This window comes from Notolepis coatsorum (genome assembly GCF_963971535.1).
Source record: "Notolepis coatsorum genome assembly, chromosome: 11".
Taxonomy (NCBI): domain Eukaryota; kingdom Metazoa; phylum Chordata; class Actinopteri; order Aulopiformes; family Paralepididae; genus Notolepis; species Notolepis coatsorum.
Window position 1 is genome coordinate 16,004,929 of NC_140175.1, and position 17,232 is coordinate 16,022,160.

Consider the following 17,232-nt stretch of genomic DNA (forward strand, 5'->3'; position numbering starts at 1 on the left):
TTTATTGCAGAGTGGAGGGACTGGGAGACCCATGTTACTGACCAGACACTCTATATCAGTGATGGCTGTTTACTGCAGAGCGGAGGGACTGGGAGACCCATGTTACTGACCAGACACTCTGTATCGGTGAATGTAGAGCTACTATTTTAACATGTAGACCAGTTACTTTAACAAACAAAACAAAAATATCACTTACAGCACCTTTAAAATATCAAGGAATGAGGAAGGGAAACAGGAAGCAGAGGAAGGGAAACAGGAAGCAGAGGAAGGGAAATAGGAAGCAGAGGAAGGGAAACAGGAAGCAGAGGAAGGGAAACAGGAAGCAGAGGCCACATGGTGTAATCAAACATTTTAATACTCCTGTCTCGTTTATTTTTGTACTCAAAGTCACTTGAAACAACTAGTTAGAAAATAATCAAGTCTAAAAATATGGTACAAAACGTAGACAGAGCCGTACTTGGGATATAGAAGTGAACAACAGTGAAAACACCTCTGACGTCCACACAATGAAAAGCAACGCGTCCCCCCCCCCCTCAGTGCTTGAAGCGCTCGAACATGTGCCCCAGTTGGTCTATGTGATTGGTTAGGATGCGGTGGATGAGATCCACGTAGCGCGCCACGTCCCCTTCCCGCGAGAAGTCCCGGCAGAACACGCCCGTCTCGGCGCACAACACGAACTTCTCGGGCATGGGGCCGTTGTCATGCACGTACTCCCAGACGGCCAGCAGCAGCAGGCGCACCTCGTAGGGCGCGATGTGGGGGAAGATCTCGTGCACGTTGGCCAGCACCGGCGGCAGCAGCTGGCCCTCGCCCATGCAGGACACCAGGAGGCAGGAGGCCTGCAGGTCCCAGGGCGAGTCCAGGGCCGAGGCCTCCCGCGAGGCCTCCCAGTGGGCCAGCAGCGTGGCCAGCAGCTCCCGCAGCAGCGCGGAGCAGCAGCAGAGGGCCGGGCGCCCGGCGGCCACCACCTGCAGCAGCGGGAAGATCAGCTTCGGGTGGTCCTCGAAGCAGCGGCGGACGCGGAGGTCGCGCTCCACCGTGGTGCGTGCATGGCTCACCGGCGGCCACGGCAGCTCCCTGTTGGCCACCTCGGGCCAGATGTTCTCCAGCAGCGCCATCGCCACCACCTGGGCCGCCTCGGAGGTGGTGCTGCAGCACTGGACCATCACGGCCATGAGAGTCTGGACGTTCTGAGAGGGGGGGGGGGGGGGCGGGGGGGTTGAGAAACAGAGAGAAAGGAGAGGAGAGAACGAGAGAGATGAGAGGGGGGAGAGAGAAGAGACAGAAAGAGCGAGAGGAGAGAAAAAGAGAGAGAGAGAGAGAAAGAGGGGGGTAGAGAGAAGTAGAGAAAGGGGGGAGGTAGAGAGATAGACAGACAGAGGGAGAGAGAGAGAGAGAGGTGGGGGGGGGAGAAACAGAGAGACATGATGAAGACCATAAGTTATTAGGTGTATTTATTTACACACATTCCTGAAGAGAAATCATGAATCTGAATATAGGTTTACTATATTGAAATAATAGGTCTACTGGTCTGGTTTACTCAAAAACCTTTTTGCCGGTTTCAACAAGTTCAATTATTGACTTTTTAAGACCTTTTTTTAATACCACTAAGAGCAAAGTTTAATACCAATTTCACGACCATACTAGTAGCAAGTAGCAACAACAAAAACACTGACCTGGCGGCTGCACGTTGGCAGTTTAAATGATCAGGCGTTCCAGACAAGCGCTCGCCGCTCGGCAGACGCGGTAGCCCCGCAAACATTTCATATATTCAATATTATTTAATATCCCGACAAAACTTTATACCTTATGCAAATAAAATTCTATGCCTTTTTAATACCTTTTAAGGCCTTCAATTGAGAATTATGAATGTAAGACTTTTTAAAAGAGTGATTTCTAAATGAAAAATAAACTCATTGGAACTTTCTCAACTCATCGTGAATCGTTTTTACTCCAAAGATGTTTTACAGACAAGAAATGCAGCAAATATAATTAAGAACTTGCATACCTGGCCTGCTGTGTCTAGAGTTAGTCTGTAAGGAGCTCAGTCTTTATCACCTACAGAACACCTGCTGTGTCTAGAGTTAGTCTGTAAGGAGCTCAGTCTATCACCTACAGAACACACGTCTACATTTAACTTTTTATTTTTTTTTATTTTTACATTTTAAAGTTAAATGCATCAATCTGGTGCACTTTGAGAGCAAAATAAAGAGGCTATGATGAACTTTGTGCTCAAAACACAAAATCGACTAGACTGCAGTGCTTTCTCCCTGCAGCCTTTTCCTCAGGTCAGTATTTTACATTAAGCACCCCCACAGCCAAAATGAAAATGATAAAAAATAAAAAATAAAAATTATTTGTATTTTTTTATTTTTTATTTTTTTAATAGTCTAGTTCATAGCAGCGGCGGTCCTAATTAGGGGAAACACTGGATGGGTCTAATTTGGAACCAGCCGGGGGTTGTGAGCAAGGTGACTGTCAGTGGTGAATCCCCAAGTTCCGTTTCAGCACCTCGGACAGCGATGTGCAGATCCTTAATCCTCCCCTGGATAACTCCTGCTGGGTGTAATAATGCTCCCCTGGATAACTCCTGCTGGGTGTAATAATCCTCACCTGGATAACTCCTGCTGGGTGTAATAATGCTCCCCTGGATAACTCCTGCTGGGTGTAATAATGCTCCCCTGGATAACTCCTGCTGGGTGTAATAATCCTCACCTGGATAACTCCTGCTGGGTGTAATAATCCTCACCTGGATAACTCCTGCTGGGTGTAATAATCCTCCCCTGGATAACTCCTGCTGGGTGTAATAATCCTCACCTGGATAACTCCTGCTGGGTGTAATAATGCTCCCCTGGATAACTCCTGCTGGGTGTAATAATCCTCACCTGGATAACTCCTGCTGGGTGTAATAATCCTCCCCTGGATAACTCCTGCTGGGTGTAATAATCCTCACCTGGATAACTCCTGCTGGGTGTAATAATGCTCCCCTGGATAACTCCTGCTGGGTGTAATAATCCTCACCTGGATAACTCCTGCTGGGTGTAATAATCCTCCCCTGGATAACTCCTGCTGGGTGTAATAATGCTCCCCTGGATAACTCCTGCTGGGTGTAATAATCCTACCCTGCTGGGTGTAATAATCCTCCCCTGGATAACTCCTGCTGGGTGTAATAATCCTACCCTGCTGGGTGTAATAATCCTCCCCTGGATAACCCCTGCTGGGTGTAATAATCCTCCCCTGCTGGGTGTAATAATCCTCCCCTGCTGGGTGTAATAATCCTCCCCTGGATAACTCCTGCTGGGTGTAATAATCCTCCCCTGCTGGGTGTAATAATCCTCCCCTGGATAACTCCTGCTGGGTGTAATAATCCTCCCCTGCTGGGTGTAATAATCCTCACCTGGGAGTGGGTAACCCCCTCCTCCATGTCGGCCAGCCGGCCCCCGGGCAGCCGGCCCCCGAACAGGTGGGCGATGCCCTGGTGCAGCGCGCACTCCACCAGCTGCTCCAGCAATATGTTCAGGCCGATTGAGGAGAAGGCGGCCAGGTGCGACAGCAGCAGCACCGAGCAGCTCACCGCCTCGCTCGCCTGCTGGCTGTCCCCCCCCTTCCCCCGCCGCGGCAGCGACAGGAAGAAGTGGGCGATGGCCGTGTGGGCGAGCAGCAGGAGGTGCGGGGCGGAGAGGTTGCGCGGCAGCGGGCTGCAGGAGAGGAGGCGGGCGGCGGCGTGCGACACGGCCGCGTCGTCGTGCATCAGGAGCGGGCAGAAGTCGTGGAGGTGCACCGATACGGCCGCGCCCACCTGCAGCGCCATGGAGGACTGGGCGCCGCCGGCCCCCTGCTCCTCGTCGCGGCTCTGCACGGCCGCCGCCAGGTTGAGCAGCAGCGTGCGTGGCGCCGTGTTGTACGTTTTGATCTGGGCCACGATGCGCATTATGGCGTCCGGCACCAGGTCCGGCAGGCTGGCGGACAACAGGGTGTGGAGCTGCCAGGCCAGCGCCAGCTCCTCCGGGTTGCGGGCCTGCGTCAGCAGCTGGCAGAGGGCCTCCGTGGCCACGCTGAGGCCCCCGTACACCGACAGCAGGCAGAGCAGCTGGTGGAACCAGAGGTGGCACTTCCTCTCCAGCCGCAGCGTCTTGGCGCACAGCTCCCCCACGTGGCCCTGCAGCTCCTCCAGGAAGGGCACCACATGCTGCGCCTGGGAGGAGGGGTGGGCATCGTTAGGATCTTATCGACACTACTACTCTTTATCAATACTGCTTAACGGTTCGGTACTTTATCGATACTCTTATCGGTTCTTTTAGATTATTATTATTTAAAAAAAATATGTATACATTTATTATTTGAACGGCTTAAGGCTATATCTGTACTTGATGTTTGTTTGTTGTGTTGCATATTTGAAATAAACTTCAATCAAATCAAATCAAATCCCCCTCTCTTAAAAACAAAAACCTGTGTTTAACCTAGCCATCTATAAAACATCATGCGACATCATGTGAAACAAAATGTCCTACTCCCCTAAAGAAAGAAATACATAGCAAACATGACTCACGTTATCCAATAGTGCTGCTGCTTTTTATTTTGTTAAAATCTTTTAGTTAATAAGACTAAACGACGGAGACTTCCGGTTTGGAGATGTGTGGGTAGTCGACCATTGAAAGAGCTCCCGGTCAAACAACATCGAAAGAATCAAGTAAAACAGTCTAAAACTGTCTAAAACAAAATAAAAAGTGATAACTCAAAGATATAAGAGAAAAGGAAGGATGACCACGAGAAAGAGCGAGAGAAAGAGGACCCCGGAGGACGTACAAACACGGAGGAAATATCTCGACACGAGGAAATGGCGGCAGAGATAACTCAGGCGAGTGTGACTCAGGTAGACAAGAGGCGTGGAGAACGTGGAGCCCGCCTGGGTAGCGAAGATACAAGCGACCATGATAGCCAGCGTACAAGAACTACGGGCTGACATACAGGCTAACGCAAAAGCTATCCAAGCTATACAAAATAGCATACAAACCAACACGCAGAACATACAAGCTGGCACATTGACTAACCAACAGGCTAACGCGACAGCTAATCAAGAGCTAAAAAATAGCATACAAGCTAACCAGTGTTAATTTTGGCAGCTATTTTCATTTTAGTTTTAGTCTTAGTCACGTGTCAAGTGCTCCTTTTTCGTTTTTATCATATTTAGTAGGGATGCACCGAATGGGAAATTCTTGGCCGAAACCGATACTGAAAATAGAAAACAGTTGGCCGAAAACCGAAAGCCGAAAGGCCGAAAATGATTCATAGAATAGATTTTTTTTACCAATGTTGTGGAACATTATGATTATGGAAAAATATATGATTATGGCAAAACTTAACTTAAATAATAAATAATCACTATTATGGGTCCATAAAACATTTATTCAGCACTTCTGAATGCATACAGTACATTAATTCCATCTTTTCTCTGGCTGCCGCAGCGGACATCTGTGCTTTACTGAGCGCACCTTTCTAGTCCCCAGCTGAATGTGCTCGCTTGACTTGGCACAGTAGACGCGCGACAGACAGACAGCGTCAATGTGAGAAACACAATCCCCCCCCCCCTCTCGCTCTGAATAATATGCATATTAGATCACTCGGTGATTAACCGCGACGGGCATATAGTAAATAAGGATATAAAAGCATGTTAAAGACGTATTTATTGGACGCGTTGCGCGCAGAGTTTACATAGAAACAGCGCGACTCCCGACAGCGCGACATCATCACAACAACACGCGTTAGGTTACAGGTTGTTTCTGTTTCTGTGACATATTTTCGGTGAAAAAACTCTTTCGGCCGAAAGCCGAAAGGCCATCTTTGGCCATTTTCGGCCGAAAGTTTTCGGCCACCGAAATTTCGGTGCATCCCTAATATTTAGTCATCTTCATTTATTTTTCGTTTAGTCAGTTTTAGTCAACTAAAGGTCTGAGCATTTTAGTCTTAGTCAGTTTTTGTCTCAATTTTGGCTTTTTTGTTTTAGTCTAGATTTTTAGTCGACGAAAACAGATGACATTTTTGTCTATTTTAGTTAATGGAAAAAAACTTGTCAGAAATAGTCAACATGGAACATTTTCTGATTTAAATTGCGTATTTTTTTTTTAACCTAGGGGAATCTGAGTCGGCGGCACAAGTGATACACAGGAAGTATATATGTTGGTGTAGACATGGTCCAATGTATTGTTGCTCCTACAGTATATGATGGTGTAGACATGGTCCAATGTATTGTTGCTCCTACAGTATATGTTGGTGTAGACATGGTCCAATGTATTGTTGCTCCTACAGTATATGTTGGTGTAGACATGGTCCAATGTATTGTTGCTCCTACAGTATATATTGGTGTAGACATGGTCCAATGTATTGTTGCTCCTACAGTATATGTTGGTGTAGACATGGTCCAATGTATTGTTGCTCCTACATTATATGTTGGTGTAGACATGGTCCAATGTATTGTTGCTCCTACATTATATGTTGGTGTAGACATGGTCCAATATATTGTTGCTCCTACAGTATATGTTGGTGTAGACATGGTCCAATGTATGCATCAAAGAGAGCATTACGGATGTGGTGACGTTGTTTCTGACCAGAAAGACAACGTTGAACTCTGTCTGTCTTCTGTTTGCTGTGTCTTTCCTTTCTCTCTGCCATGTCTGTCCTCTCTCTGCTGTGTCCTTCCTCTCTGTCATGTCTGTCCTCTCTCTCTCTGCTGTGTCTGGCAGCGGTTTATTCTATAACAGGATACTGTAAACTAAGTAAACAGAACACACAGTAGTACTAGTAGTAGTACACACTGATTGCAATCTGCTTGCATAAAAACATTATATAAAATCACATTCTGAGGTCAGTGTTAAAGTGCCACATGGAATAGGTCTGGTTAGTGGTTAGAGGTGGTCTAGGTCTGGTTAGGGTAACTTAGGGGTAGTTAAGCATTCATTATAATTTATTATTATTATTTAGATAGATGGATGTAAAGGGCTAGACCAACTCTTAACCCCTATCCGGACCTAGACCACCTCTAAGTCACAACCCTAACTTAGGGGTTCAAGTTAGAGGTGGTCTAGGTCTGGTTAGGGGTTAGAGTTAGAGGTGGTCTAGGTCTGGTTATACTGATCCGATACCAGTGCATACATAAAAAAAAATTATATTATGTAAATTATAAAACTTTTCTTTCTTTTCTTTTTTTACAGCTACTGTTTTATATATACTGTTTTTTTTAGTAATAACTAGAAAGTAATGGTATTTATTCAACAACAGGTGATTGTATAGATTAGTATTAGTATAATTAATAGGGCTGTCAGTTTATCTCGTTAATTTGATTAATTAATTACACAGCAAATTATTGCGTTATGAAAATTTATTACAAAAAAAAAGAAAAAAAAAGAAAAGTTTTTTTTATCTCATTCATTCCATAATAATGTAGAATACACATTTACAGATTTTTTTTTTAATATGGTCCAATTTCATGTTCTTGGTGTCAATCTGCGCGGTGATTGATTGAATGACATTTTTATTTTGAGTAAATTGTAATGAACCAAATGAGAATATCAATACATTTTTTTTTATCTTTGACTGTGAATAACACCATGCTCAAATTGACCAGACCTGAAAAATCTAAGCAAATTAATAGATGGAAGATGATTAAACAGAAGGTTTTGTAGATACAGTACTGAATTCTGCCATCCGGACACATGCAATTTGAAATATGATTATAGAATATAGAATATCAGGCATAAAATGGTTATGCAATTAAAATGCGATTAATTAGATTAATTAATTACAAATCCTGTAATTTATTAGATTAATTTTTTTAATCGCCTGACAGCACTAATAATTAATTCACAACTAAGCTCAATGAGTTCACCCACGGAATGGTTGTTGGTACATTGGTTCCGCACGGACGTTACACGTTGTTGCGCACTTCCTATCCAGAAGGCTCCGTTTAGGTTGGCTAGTAGCAGAGGCTCTGTTGTGATTTTTAATGCAAAATAAATATTCAACATTCTCTTTTGAGACTCCGCCTCAGACTCTTATCATTTGGCACTAAAAGCTAAACATTGTCACGGGTATGGCTGTCTGCATTATGTCATTAATTGTGTGCGAGAGGTCGATCGTTATGTTAGCGTGAGCTAGCTTAGCCACTAGCTAACGCGAGCTAGATGGAAATACAAACAATGTAATGTTAGTGGTGAAAAAGTGATTTACCTTGGAATACTCCTTTGCCAACTTGCTGTACTTTGCTTGCAGGTCTGCAGCTGGATTATGAATAGTCCCATCTTTAGCCAAGGTAAGGTTAAGCTAAAACTAGCTTTTCAAATAGCTCCAGCTAATGCTAATAACATAGCTCCCCGTCACACTGCTCTACTCGGGACGATGGCATTAAGAAAAGTTATAATTATTTTGTCTCGTCTTGTTTTAGTCAATAATATCAATATACATGAAGAGAAATTTTCATCCTGGTTTTTATAAAATTACATTTTTGTGTCGTCAGTTGTGGTCAACGATATTTAATAAACTATTTAGTCTCGTTAGCGTGACATGGTCTTCAATAAAGTGACGTCACGTTGTCGTCATGAAAAAAACCTTCGTTGACGAACATCTTTCGTCATCAATTTAGTCAACAAAATTAACACTGAAGCTAACGCAATGGCTAACCAGGCGAGCACGCAGAATATCCAAAGCAACATCGATGGATTAAGGGAAGAGTTGAAGAGGGGACAGGACGAGCTCAGAGGGGAAATGGATAAAGGACTCGAGGCAATGGATGGAAAAATACAGGAACAAGAGAAAGACATAAAGATGTTGGAAGAAAGGACGGCTGAAACGGAAGAATAGAATACAGAAATGCATGATATTCTAAAGGCGACGCTCGAACAACAGAACATGTTGAGAGAAAAGTTAATGGACTTGGAGGGGAGGTCGAGGAGAAACAACATACGAATATGGGGACAGAAAGAGGGGATGGAAGGAGACTCGATGATCAAATTTGTGGACAGCCTAATTCGAAGAGAATTGAAGATGACAGCCCTCGACAAGACAGGGATTCAAAGAGCACACAGGACACTGGCGCCGAAGCCGCGGTTGGACAAGCCACCGAGAGCAGTTATAGTCAACTTCTTGGAATTCGAGGTCAAGGAGAACATTCTTAGAGCAGCCTGGCAGAAGAGGATGGAGGTGGAGGGAAAGAGTAACCTTCGACCATGATTATGCAACAGAGCTACGTTCAGATAGAAAAAACTCTGAAGGAAGGAGGAATCAGATTTCAATCGCCAATGACCACGCTGAAGGTCCATTGGAATGAAGGCGCAAAGGTGTACAACGACGTGCGGGAGGCGGCGAGGGACATGAACCGGAGAGGATGGAAGGTGCCGGGAGGAGAAGAGAAGGGGCCGACGCTGTTACAGAGGCTGGAGAGGGCGAGGAGATGGAACAGGGTCGGCGGGGGACGAGGAGGAGGCGAGGAGAATGGGAAGGTGAAGGGGATCTGAATCGATTCAAAGCAGATCAACTGAGAAGGAGGACGCAAAGACACGGAGAAGGGGGGCAGAGAGGAGACGAGAGGGGACACGGTGATCCAAGGGAGGATAAGTACAATACACGCACAATACAGGTTAATGTATACATGAGAAGGACTGATGCAATGAGAAGATGGTAAAGTACATACGAGATAATTAAACCAAAAATTAGAAAGAAGGGCATGGAGATTCAAGACACATTAGACTGATATACATATGACGCACACAATACAAGAAAGTGAAAACATGAAAAATACTTATGCAGGAGGAAGATGATAAAGCACATGCGAGATAATTATACCGAAAGTGATAAAAAAGGACATGTGGATTCAAGAGATATATTGAGACAGACATTAAAGGAACACAGGAGTACACATGTCGCATAACACAATTAAACAGGAACATGAAAGTGACTAATACAGAGCTTATGACCAGGAGCTCGGAGGTCGCACACAGAAAGAGTTAGACATATATAGTGCGCTTTTTTTAGCCACTAGGGGGAGCCCTCTCACTAGGAGAGCCACTACTCCCCACCCACCAGCGGGGGAAGGAGGGGTACGAATGAGACCCTCAACTGCCATGGAAGTTCCAAGTGTAAATGTGGATGTTAATGTTTATTATGGTTATATGTATGTAAATCAGACGGAGATAGCAGAGGCTACAACCACAAGTATTATTTTATGTGACATGGGTAGAACGGGAAAACAATTGGAAAAGAAATTACACAAGTTAAGGGTATAAAAATGATGTCGTTAAATGTGAATGGTATGAATAATCCGATCAAGAGGACTAAGGTGATGACGAAACTTAAGAAAGAGGAGGCGCAGGTCATCTTCTTACAAGAAACACATCTAATATCACAAGAACATGAAAAGCTGAAGAGATTCGGGTATGAAAATCTGTTCTATAGTTCTTTTAAACAGAACCTTAGAAGAGGAGTAGCTCACCGGTTCTACATATTATTTTTACGCACAGTTATTGTTATGTTTGAAGGCTCACGGTGTTCCATTAAGGATACCAATTGTACACCACAGATACCACAAATTCTCAATTACTAACGTCCTCGTATGAAATCCTCCACCTAGAATCAGTCTGGAGGAGGGATATACCAGACCTGGAGATAGATTTTGATTGGCAAGAAGCCTGGGCAAATGTTTGACTTGCATCAAGGAACCCGGACCATCAACAAATCAATCTTAACTATATTCATAGGACATACTTGACCCCTATAAGACTGAACAGAATGGGTCTTAAACAAGACTCCAAATGCTCCTTATGTACAAATGGGGACATTTATTGTACTGGGACTGGGACATGTACTGGGACTGCCCACCAGTTAAGATATTCTGGAAAGAAGTGACCCAGCAATTATCAAATCTCTTAACTCTGAATATACCTGTACACCCCTCTGTATTACTGCTGAATGATGTTTTTGAGTGTGCAGTACCCATACAGCTAAAGAGATTGGCTTTATCTGGTATCACAGTGGCTAAAAAGCTGATAGCATCACGATGGTTTCAACCGGAAAAAATGTGCCGGAAGGTCTGGATTCTTACATATCTCGATGTGATTTATCTAGAAATATCTACAGCAAGAATTTTGGGTCTCAATGAATCCAAAATGACAATGTGGTTAGAAGTGGTGGAGAGAATAAAAACTAGCATATAATGGTAATGCCTGGTTAGGAGCGAATGATAATGGGTGGAATTTCCAATGGGAGGTCCGGGGGGGGGGGGGGGGGGGGGGGGGGGGTAGCGAGCAGGAGCATATGTATGTAGGGTATTAGATAGCAGGTGTTAGGTGTATATCTTGTATAAGACATTTATCTAAATGGTGATTTCATTGGATGTGCACTGTTAATTAATGCTTGTATATCTAATTTTATGTTGTCATGTTTGTTTATGTGTTTGTTTAAAAAAAGAGTACAAAAAAAAAAGTACAAAAAAAAAAGAGTAGCTATACTAATTAAGAACACAGTGAAGTTTGAAATGATCAGGGAAATAAGGTATAAAGAGGGGAGGTATGTAATGGTCAAGGGGAAAATAGAAGGTCAAATGGTAACACTAGTGAATGTATATGCTCCTCCACCAGACAGTGAGAAATATCTATTTGAAACGATCTTTGATATCATAGCGTTGGAAGGGGAGGGGGTCCTGATCTGTACAGGTGATTTCAATGTAATAATAATAATAATAATACATCTATTTTATATAGCGCTTTTCCAGGTGCTCAAAGACGCTTACTGAACTATGACATAGACACGACAAGCACAAAGAAATGGAGGACAAACATTAGCAAATATATGAATATACAAATGGCAGAATTAGGAATCATGGACATATGGAGAGCAATGCACACACTAGATAGAGTACACACATTATTCACATCCACACACAACATATTCAAGGATAGACTATTTTCTCATGACAACAGGGGACAGATACAGGGTAGAAGAATGCAGGATAGGGGTGACATATCAGACCACAGCGCAATATATCTGACAGTGAATGTTGTAAATTCCCCATTATTTGTTATGCTGTGTATTGTTATTTCCAGTCAGGCACTTCTTTGATGGCCCAGGGGTCCTATTATTTATAGTCTGGCATCTCTCTGGACAGCCCAGGGGTCCTAATGGGTTTAAATACAGCGGCCATCTTGCCGCCCATGTGTTCCATTGCTGTCTGCTTTCCCAGTGAGAGAGTGCGTTCATGAACTAAGTAAGTCAACAATAGCCTACAAATATAGTGCCTATGGTAATGATAGATACATGTCATATGTAGCCTGCCTTATGTGTTGAGATGCTGTGACATGCATGTGTGACTATGATTTGGTTTGCTACGTTGTGTTAATTCATGCTGCTAATTGAGCTATGCTAATGCCAATAATGCTATAGCATCTCTTCAGTTGTGTCTGGATGCCATTGCATTCTGCCATTTACTTGTTATGTTTGGTCCATGCGGCCGATGCTAATATGCTAGATAGCATCTTTTCAGTTGTGTGCATTATGTTTGGTCCATGCGGCCAATGCTAATATGCTAGATGGCATCTTTTCAGTTGTGTGCATTCTGCCGATTACTTGTTATGTTTGGTCCATGCGGCCGATGCTAATATGCTAGATAGCATCTTTTCAGTTGTGTGCATTATGTTTGGCCCATGCGGCCAATGCTAATATGCTAGATAGCATCTTTTGCTGTGTGTGTTCAGGTTATGATTAATAAGTATGTACCTCTGTTAATTATTGTGTTCTGCTTATATGTTGCAGAATACCACTCACTCAATCTTTGATTGCTCCATCCAGCCCTACGACCTGGATGGAAGCACTCTTGAGATATCACTCAACAGAATCCTTAATAAAATATGAAAGGACTGTTCTCTGTGTCTGCGTCCGCTCTCTGACCGGGGTGTGCCGTTCTGGATGAAGTGGCTCCAGCAAACCTTGCAAACAAACATTATATCTTCAATAGTGAATCTTAAAAGTAGATGGAGAAATACAGTTTGGAGACTGAATGTAGGATTATTAAATAACAAAGGTTTGGTTAATAAAGTAAAGGAAGACATAATTAGACACAGAAGAAAATGATAACGGAGAGGTAGACTCAAACATTTTATGGGATGCACTAAAGGTAGTAATACGGGTAAAATTGATAGCAAAGACGGCATTACTCAAGAGGGCTAGAATAGAGACATACCAGAACTTGATAAAGAAACTGAAAGAATTAGAGAAAGAACACCAAAGCTCAAAGAACCAAAAGACACTTAGGGAGGTAAAGGAAGTTAGAGGAAAGATAAACAAAGAGCTGCTGACAGAAATAGAGAAGAAAGCTAGATACATGAAGCAGACATACTATGAAGGGGGACCGAGAGCGACCAGACCTTTAGCTAGACGAATCAGGACACAACAAAAACTGAACACAATACACAAAATAAGGGACACGAACACAAACAAAATACTGAGAGAACCAGTTGAAATAGAGAAGACATTTGAAGAATATTATAAGAAACTATACACACAACCGATAGCGGCAGGAGAAGAGGAGAGAGAATTATTTTGAAAAATTTGATCTACCATCGATAGGGAAGGAACAGAACAAAATATTAAATGCAGAGATCACAGAACAGGAAGTATGGAATGCGATCAGTAAAGCAAAGAGTAGTAAGTCACCGGGTAGCGACGGGTTCCCCTCGGAATTCTACAAAACATTTAGACAGGAACTGAGCCCCATATTAGAAGCAGCATTCAGACACACAATGGAAAAAGGCACAATGCCACCTTCATGGAAAAAGGCCATAATTACTACAATTCCAAAAGAAGTGAAAGATAGAGAACTGTGTAGCAGTTTCAGACCTGTGTCCAATCCATATACATTAATAATATCCAAAAGATTTGAGACATTTATGACAGATATAATAGACAAAGACCAGACCGGATTCATTAAAGGAAGACAGACACAGGATAACATAAGGAAGACAGTGCAGGTGGTAGATGAGATACAAAAGGAAACAGGAAGTGCAGTATTATTAGTTAACCTAGAGATGCAGAAAAAGCTTTCGACAGTGTAAGCTGGATATTTCTATATAAACAGGGCTGTACAGTGCGATGATATCGTCGCGAATTGCCCCTTTAATTGGCCGTTGCGATTGGTAAATATTATCTGGGGGCGGGCTTGCGAGTAGTGCTTTCAAGCCTTGGATTCGCATTTCACTCCTAAATTATCCAAGGCGTGTGATGACGCGATGACGTCACTCACGCGAGCTGAGCAGTGAGCACTCAGCAGGTATGATCAGCGAGCTGCGGCGTCTGCTCCTCCTCCAGCCCTCTCGCACCCGTGGCTGTTGTAAACACTGGGACCTCGGTGAGCCTGCCAGCCGGCTAGCTACTGATAGCTATCAACAAATGCTCCAGTAAGTCTAGTAGTGCATGATAGCTTGCGTTAGCTTACTGTTCAAAACGAAACGTCCCATTAAACTAAATAGTTCAGATAGCTCCGTCCTGATATCAATGTCTTATAACACTGAGTCGATGCGTATTCGAGCTGAGGGCACGCTGAATATAGTCAATAGGGACCAGCTGCAGCGCCGGAGAATCCTGGCCGTAGCTGGAGGCTACAGTATAGGGCCCAGCTGCAGCTCCGGAGAATCCTGGCCGTAGCTGGAGGCTACTCAGTACACACAGACAGTGGAGCTGGTTGCATATAGCGAGCATTTAGACTTGTTGCGTGGTGGCGATGTCTCGCAGATAATACAACTACAAGTATGATTATATAATATATATATTTTATAAAAAAAAAAAATTATATAAAATAAATTTTTTATTTTTTTTAATCAAAAACAATTGATATAAATAATGGTAAAATTGTTATTTAAAAATGTGCCCCTAAAAAATATTTTTTGCCCATAAATTTCTCATTTAGGGGCAAGTGTGCCCCTAGTGAAAAAGCTTAGCGTACAGCCCTGATAAAGTATTGGAAAAATTTGGATTAGACAAAAACTCTATGAAAACAATTAGGGCATTATATCAAGAACCGACGGCTAGGATTAAGGTAAATGGTAGTTTGACGGACCGGATTAAACTAGAGAGAGCTACCAGACAGGGTTGTTGTCTTTCGCCGACGCTCTTCGATGTATTCATCGAACCACTGGCTCAACTAATTAGACAGACCAAAGACATCAAAGGGGTGGAGATAAGGGGAACAGAACATAAATTGGGACTGTTCGCAGATGACGTGATAGTGTATGAGGCAACCAGACACAAGCTTTCCGACACTGATGGATTTACTGACAGAATATGGATACTACTCAGGATATAGACTCAACGTGACGAAGATACAGACTTTAGCACTGAACTACACGCCAACGATAGAGATCAAAGAAAAATACAAAATTAAATGGGACATGGACAGGATCAAGTACCTAGGGGTGAACATTACAAGAGGGATGGAGGGGTTATACGATGTAAACTATACAGAGATCAATCAGAAAATTAAGAGAGACCTAGAAAGATGGACAGTAATGCCCCTAGATTTCAGCTCAAGGATCGAAATCATTAAGATGAACATATTACCAAGGTTACTATACCTATTTCAGTCTCTACTAGGGGTGCACCGATATATCGGTTGGGTATCGGCCGATAAGTGCCTTGTTGACTGCCATCGGCCTGTTGGCCGATAAGCTCAAATTTGCCGATGGCAGTGGCCGATAAATATCCCTCAATTTGTGTCACGTGAATCTGGTCCACACGTTAAAAACTTTGAAAAAAGTTTTAGTCAAGCAACCTGCACAACGCCGCCCCCACACACACACGCTACTGCATCAAAGTTACTTATGATTAACAAAGGCATTCGTTTTGTGGCATTAACGTTATATAGTTACATGTTCAACAACATCAGCATATTATTTACCCGACCAGATAGCATTGTTGGTCATTCATATTTCAGTTCCTTCCTTTGCTCAGAGAGCCCGTACTGAATTGTACCCATTCTGCAATCTGTTAATAAAGTTTTCAATCAGACAAATGTATAGAAAAGCTTTTATTATAACATTCGTTGCAGTAAAATCATTATGCCTCGTTTGGTCATCCTGCGGAGCGCTGGTAGCCTACTCGTGGCCGGCGAGGAGCTAAAGTTATTAGCTCCGCTAGGTTTGTTGTTGATCTCATGTAAATCAATGGCGGACTTCCCGGAAGTAAAAAACGAATAAGCGCTTGCAGATTGGTGGTAAGAACAGCAGAGGCGGGTGTAAGCGGTGTGACGTAATTGGCAGAATCGACTGTCAATCAAAATGGTGCTTTGGTTGAGAGAGAGATAGTGCTCTCTTATTAAAACTCATAAACAAGTCTTGAGCAAGACAAGTTAGTCTGTTAGGTTAAATTTGTAACACAAAAAGAGAGACGTGTAGCCTATTTATTTATTTAATATTTTATTTATTCATTTTATTATTATTATTTTATTTGTTGTCATGCCTAAAATAATAGTCAAGCATAGGGCTAAAACATTTTCATAAACAATAATATAATTTTTTGTTATATGGTTATAATAAAAGCTTTTCTATACATATGTCTGATTGATTGAAAACTTTATTAACAGATTGCAGAATGGGTACAATACAGTACAGCTCAGTGGACTGGAGGATGAAGACCAGAAAAAGACTTTTGGCTTTTTTACATAAGGGTCCTCCATTTTCAATTCATCAAAACATTTAGAGACATACAAATATACAGTAGTTTCATATAAAAAAATAAAAATATTATATACAATAGTAAAGAAATACAAGCTAGAAAAATAATCCAAGATACTGAGATGGATAACACACAACAACAAATTCAAACCAGGGATAGACGACCATGGGTTCAAAAGATGGGAACGGGGGGGGGGGGATAACAGCAATATGTACAATGATAGAAGGAGGGGAGATGCAGACTCTACAAAAATTTAAAGAAAGATTCGGACTAGAGAATAGAGACCACTTTAGATATTTACAGATTAGAGACTACTATAACAAGGAAATAAAGCAAGACAGAGACAAAGAACAGAATGGGGTAATTAAGATAATGGTAAAATCATACGAAGGAAGGGAAGGGTTATATCAGCACTATATCAGGCAATAATGGACAGTAAGGGAAATACAACATTGTATATAAAAGAAAAGTGGGAGAAAGAGTTAGAAATAGAGATAACAGAGGAGGAATGGTATAACACATGTA

General features: G+C 42.7%; 1 protein-coding gene across 1 annotated transcript in view; it reads right to left on the bottom strand.

Moving 5' to 3' along the window:
• Positions 1-533: 533 nt before the first annotated feature.
• The window catches only part of LOC311236990 (integrator complex subunit 5-like), a gene marked incomplete at both ends in the record, with an annotated part of 42,387 nt that continues 25,688 nt past the window's right edge, over positions 534-17,232 (bottom strand). The window contains 2 exons of the mRNA XM_084324799.1: positions 534-1,190; positions 3,398-4,195. Of these exons, the coding sequence (XP_084180925.1) occupies positions 534-1,190; positions 3,398-4,195 (1,455 nt within the window). The remainder of the gene's footprint in view (positions 1,191-3,397; positions 4,196-17,232) is intronic.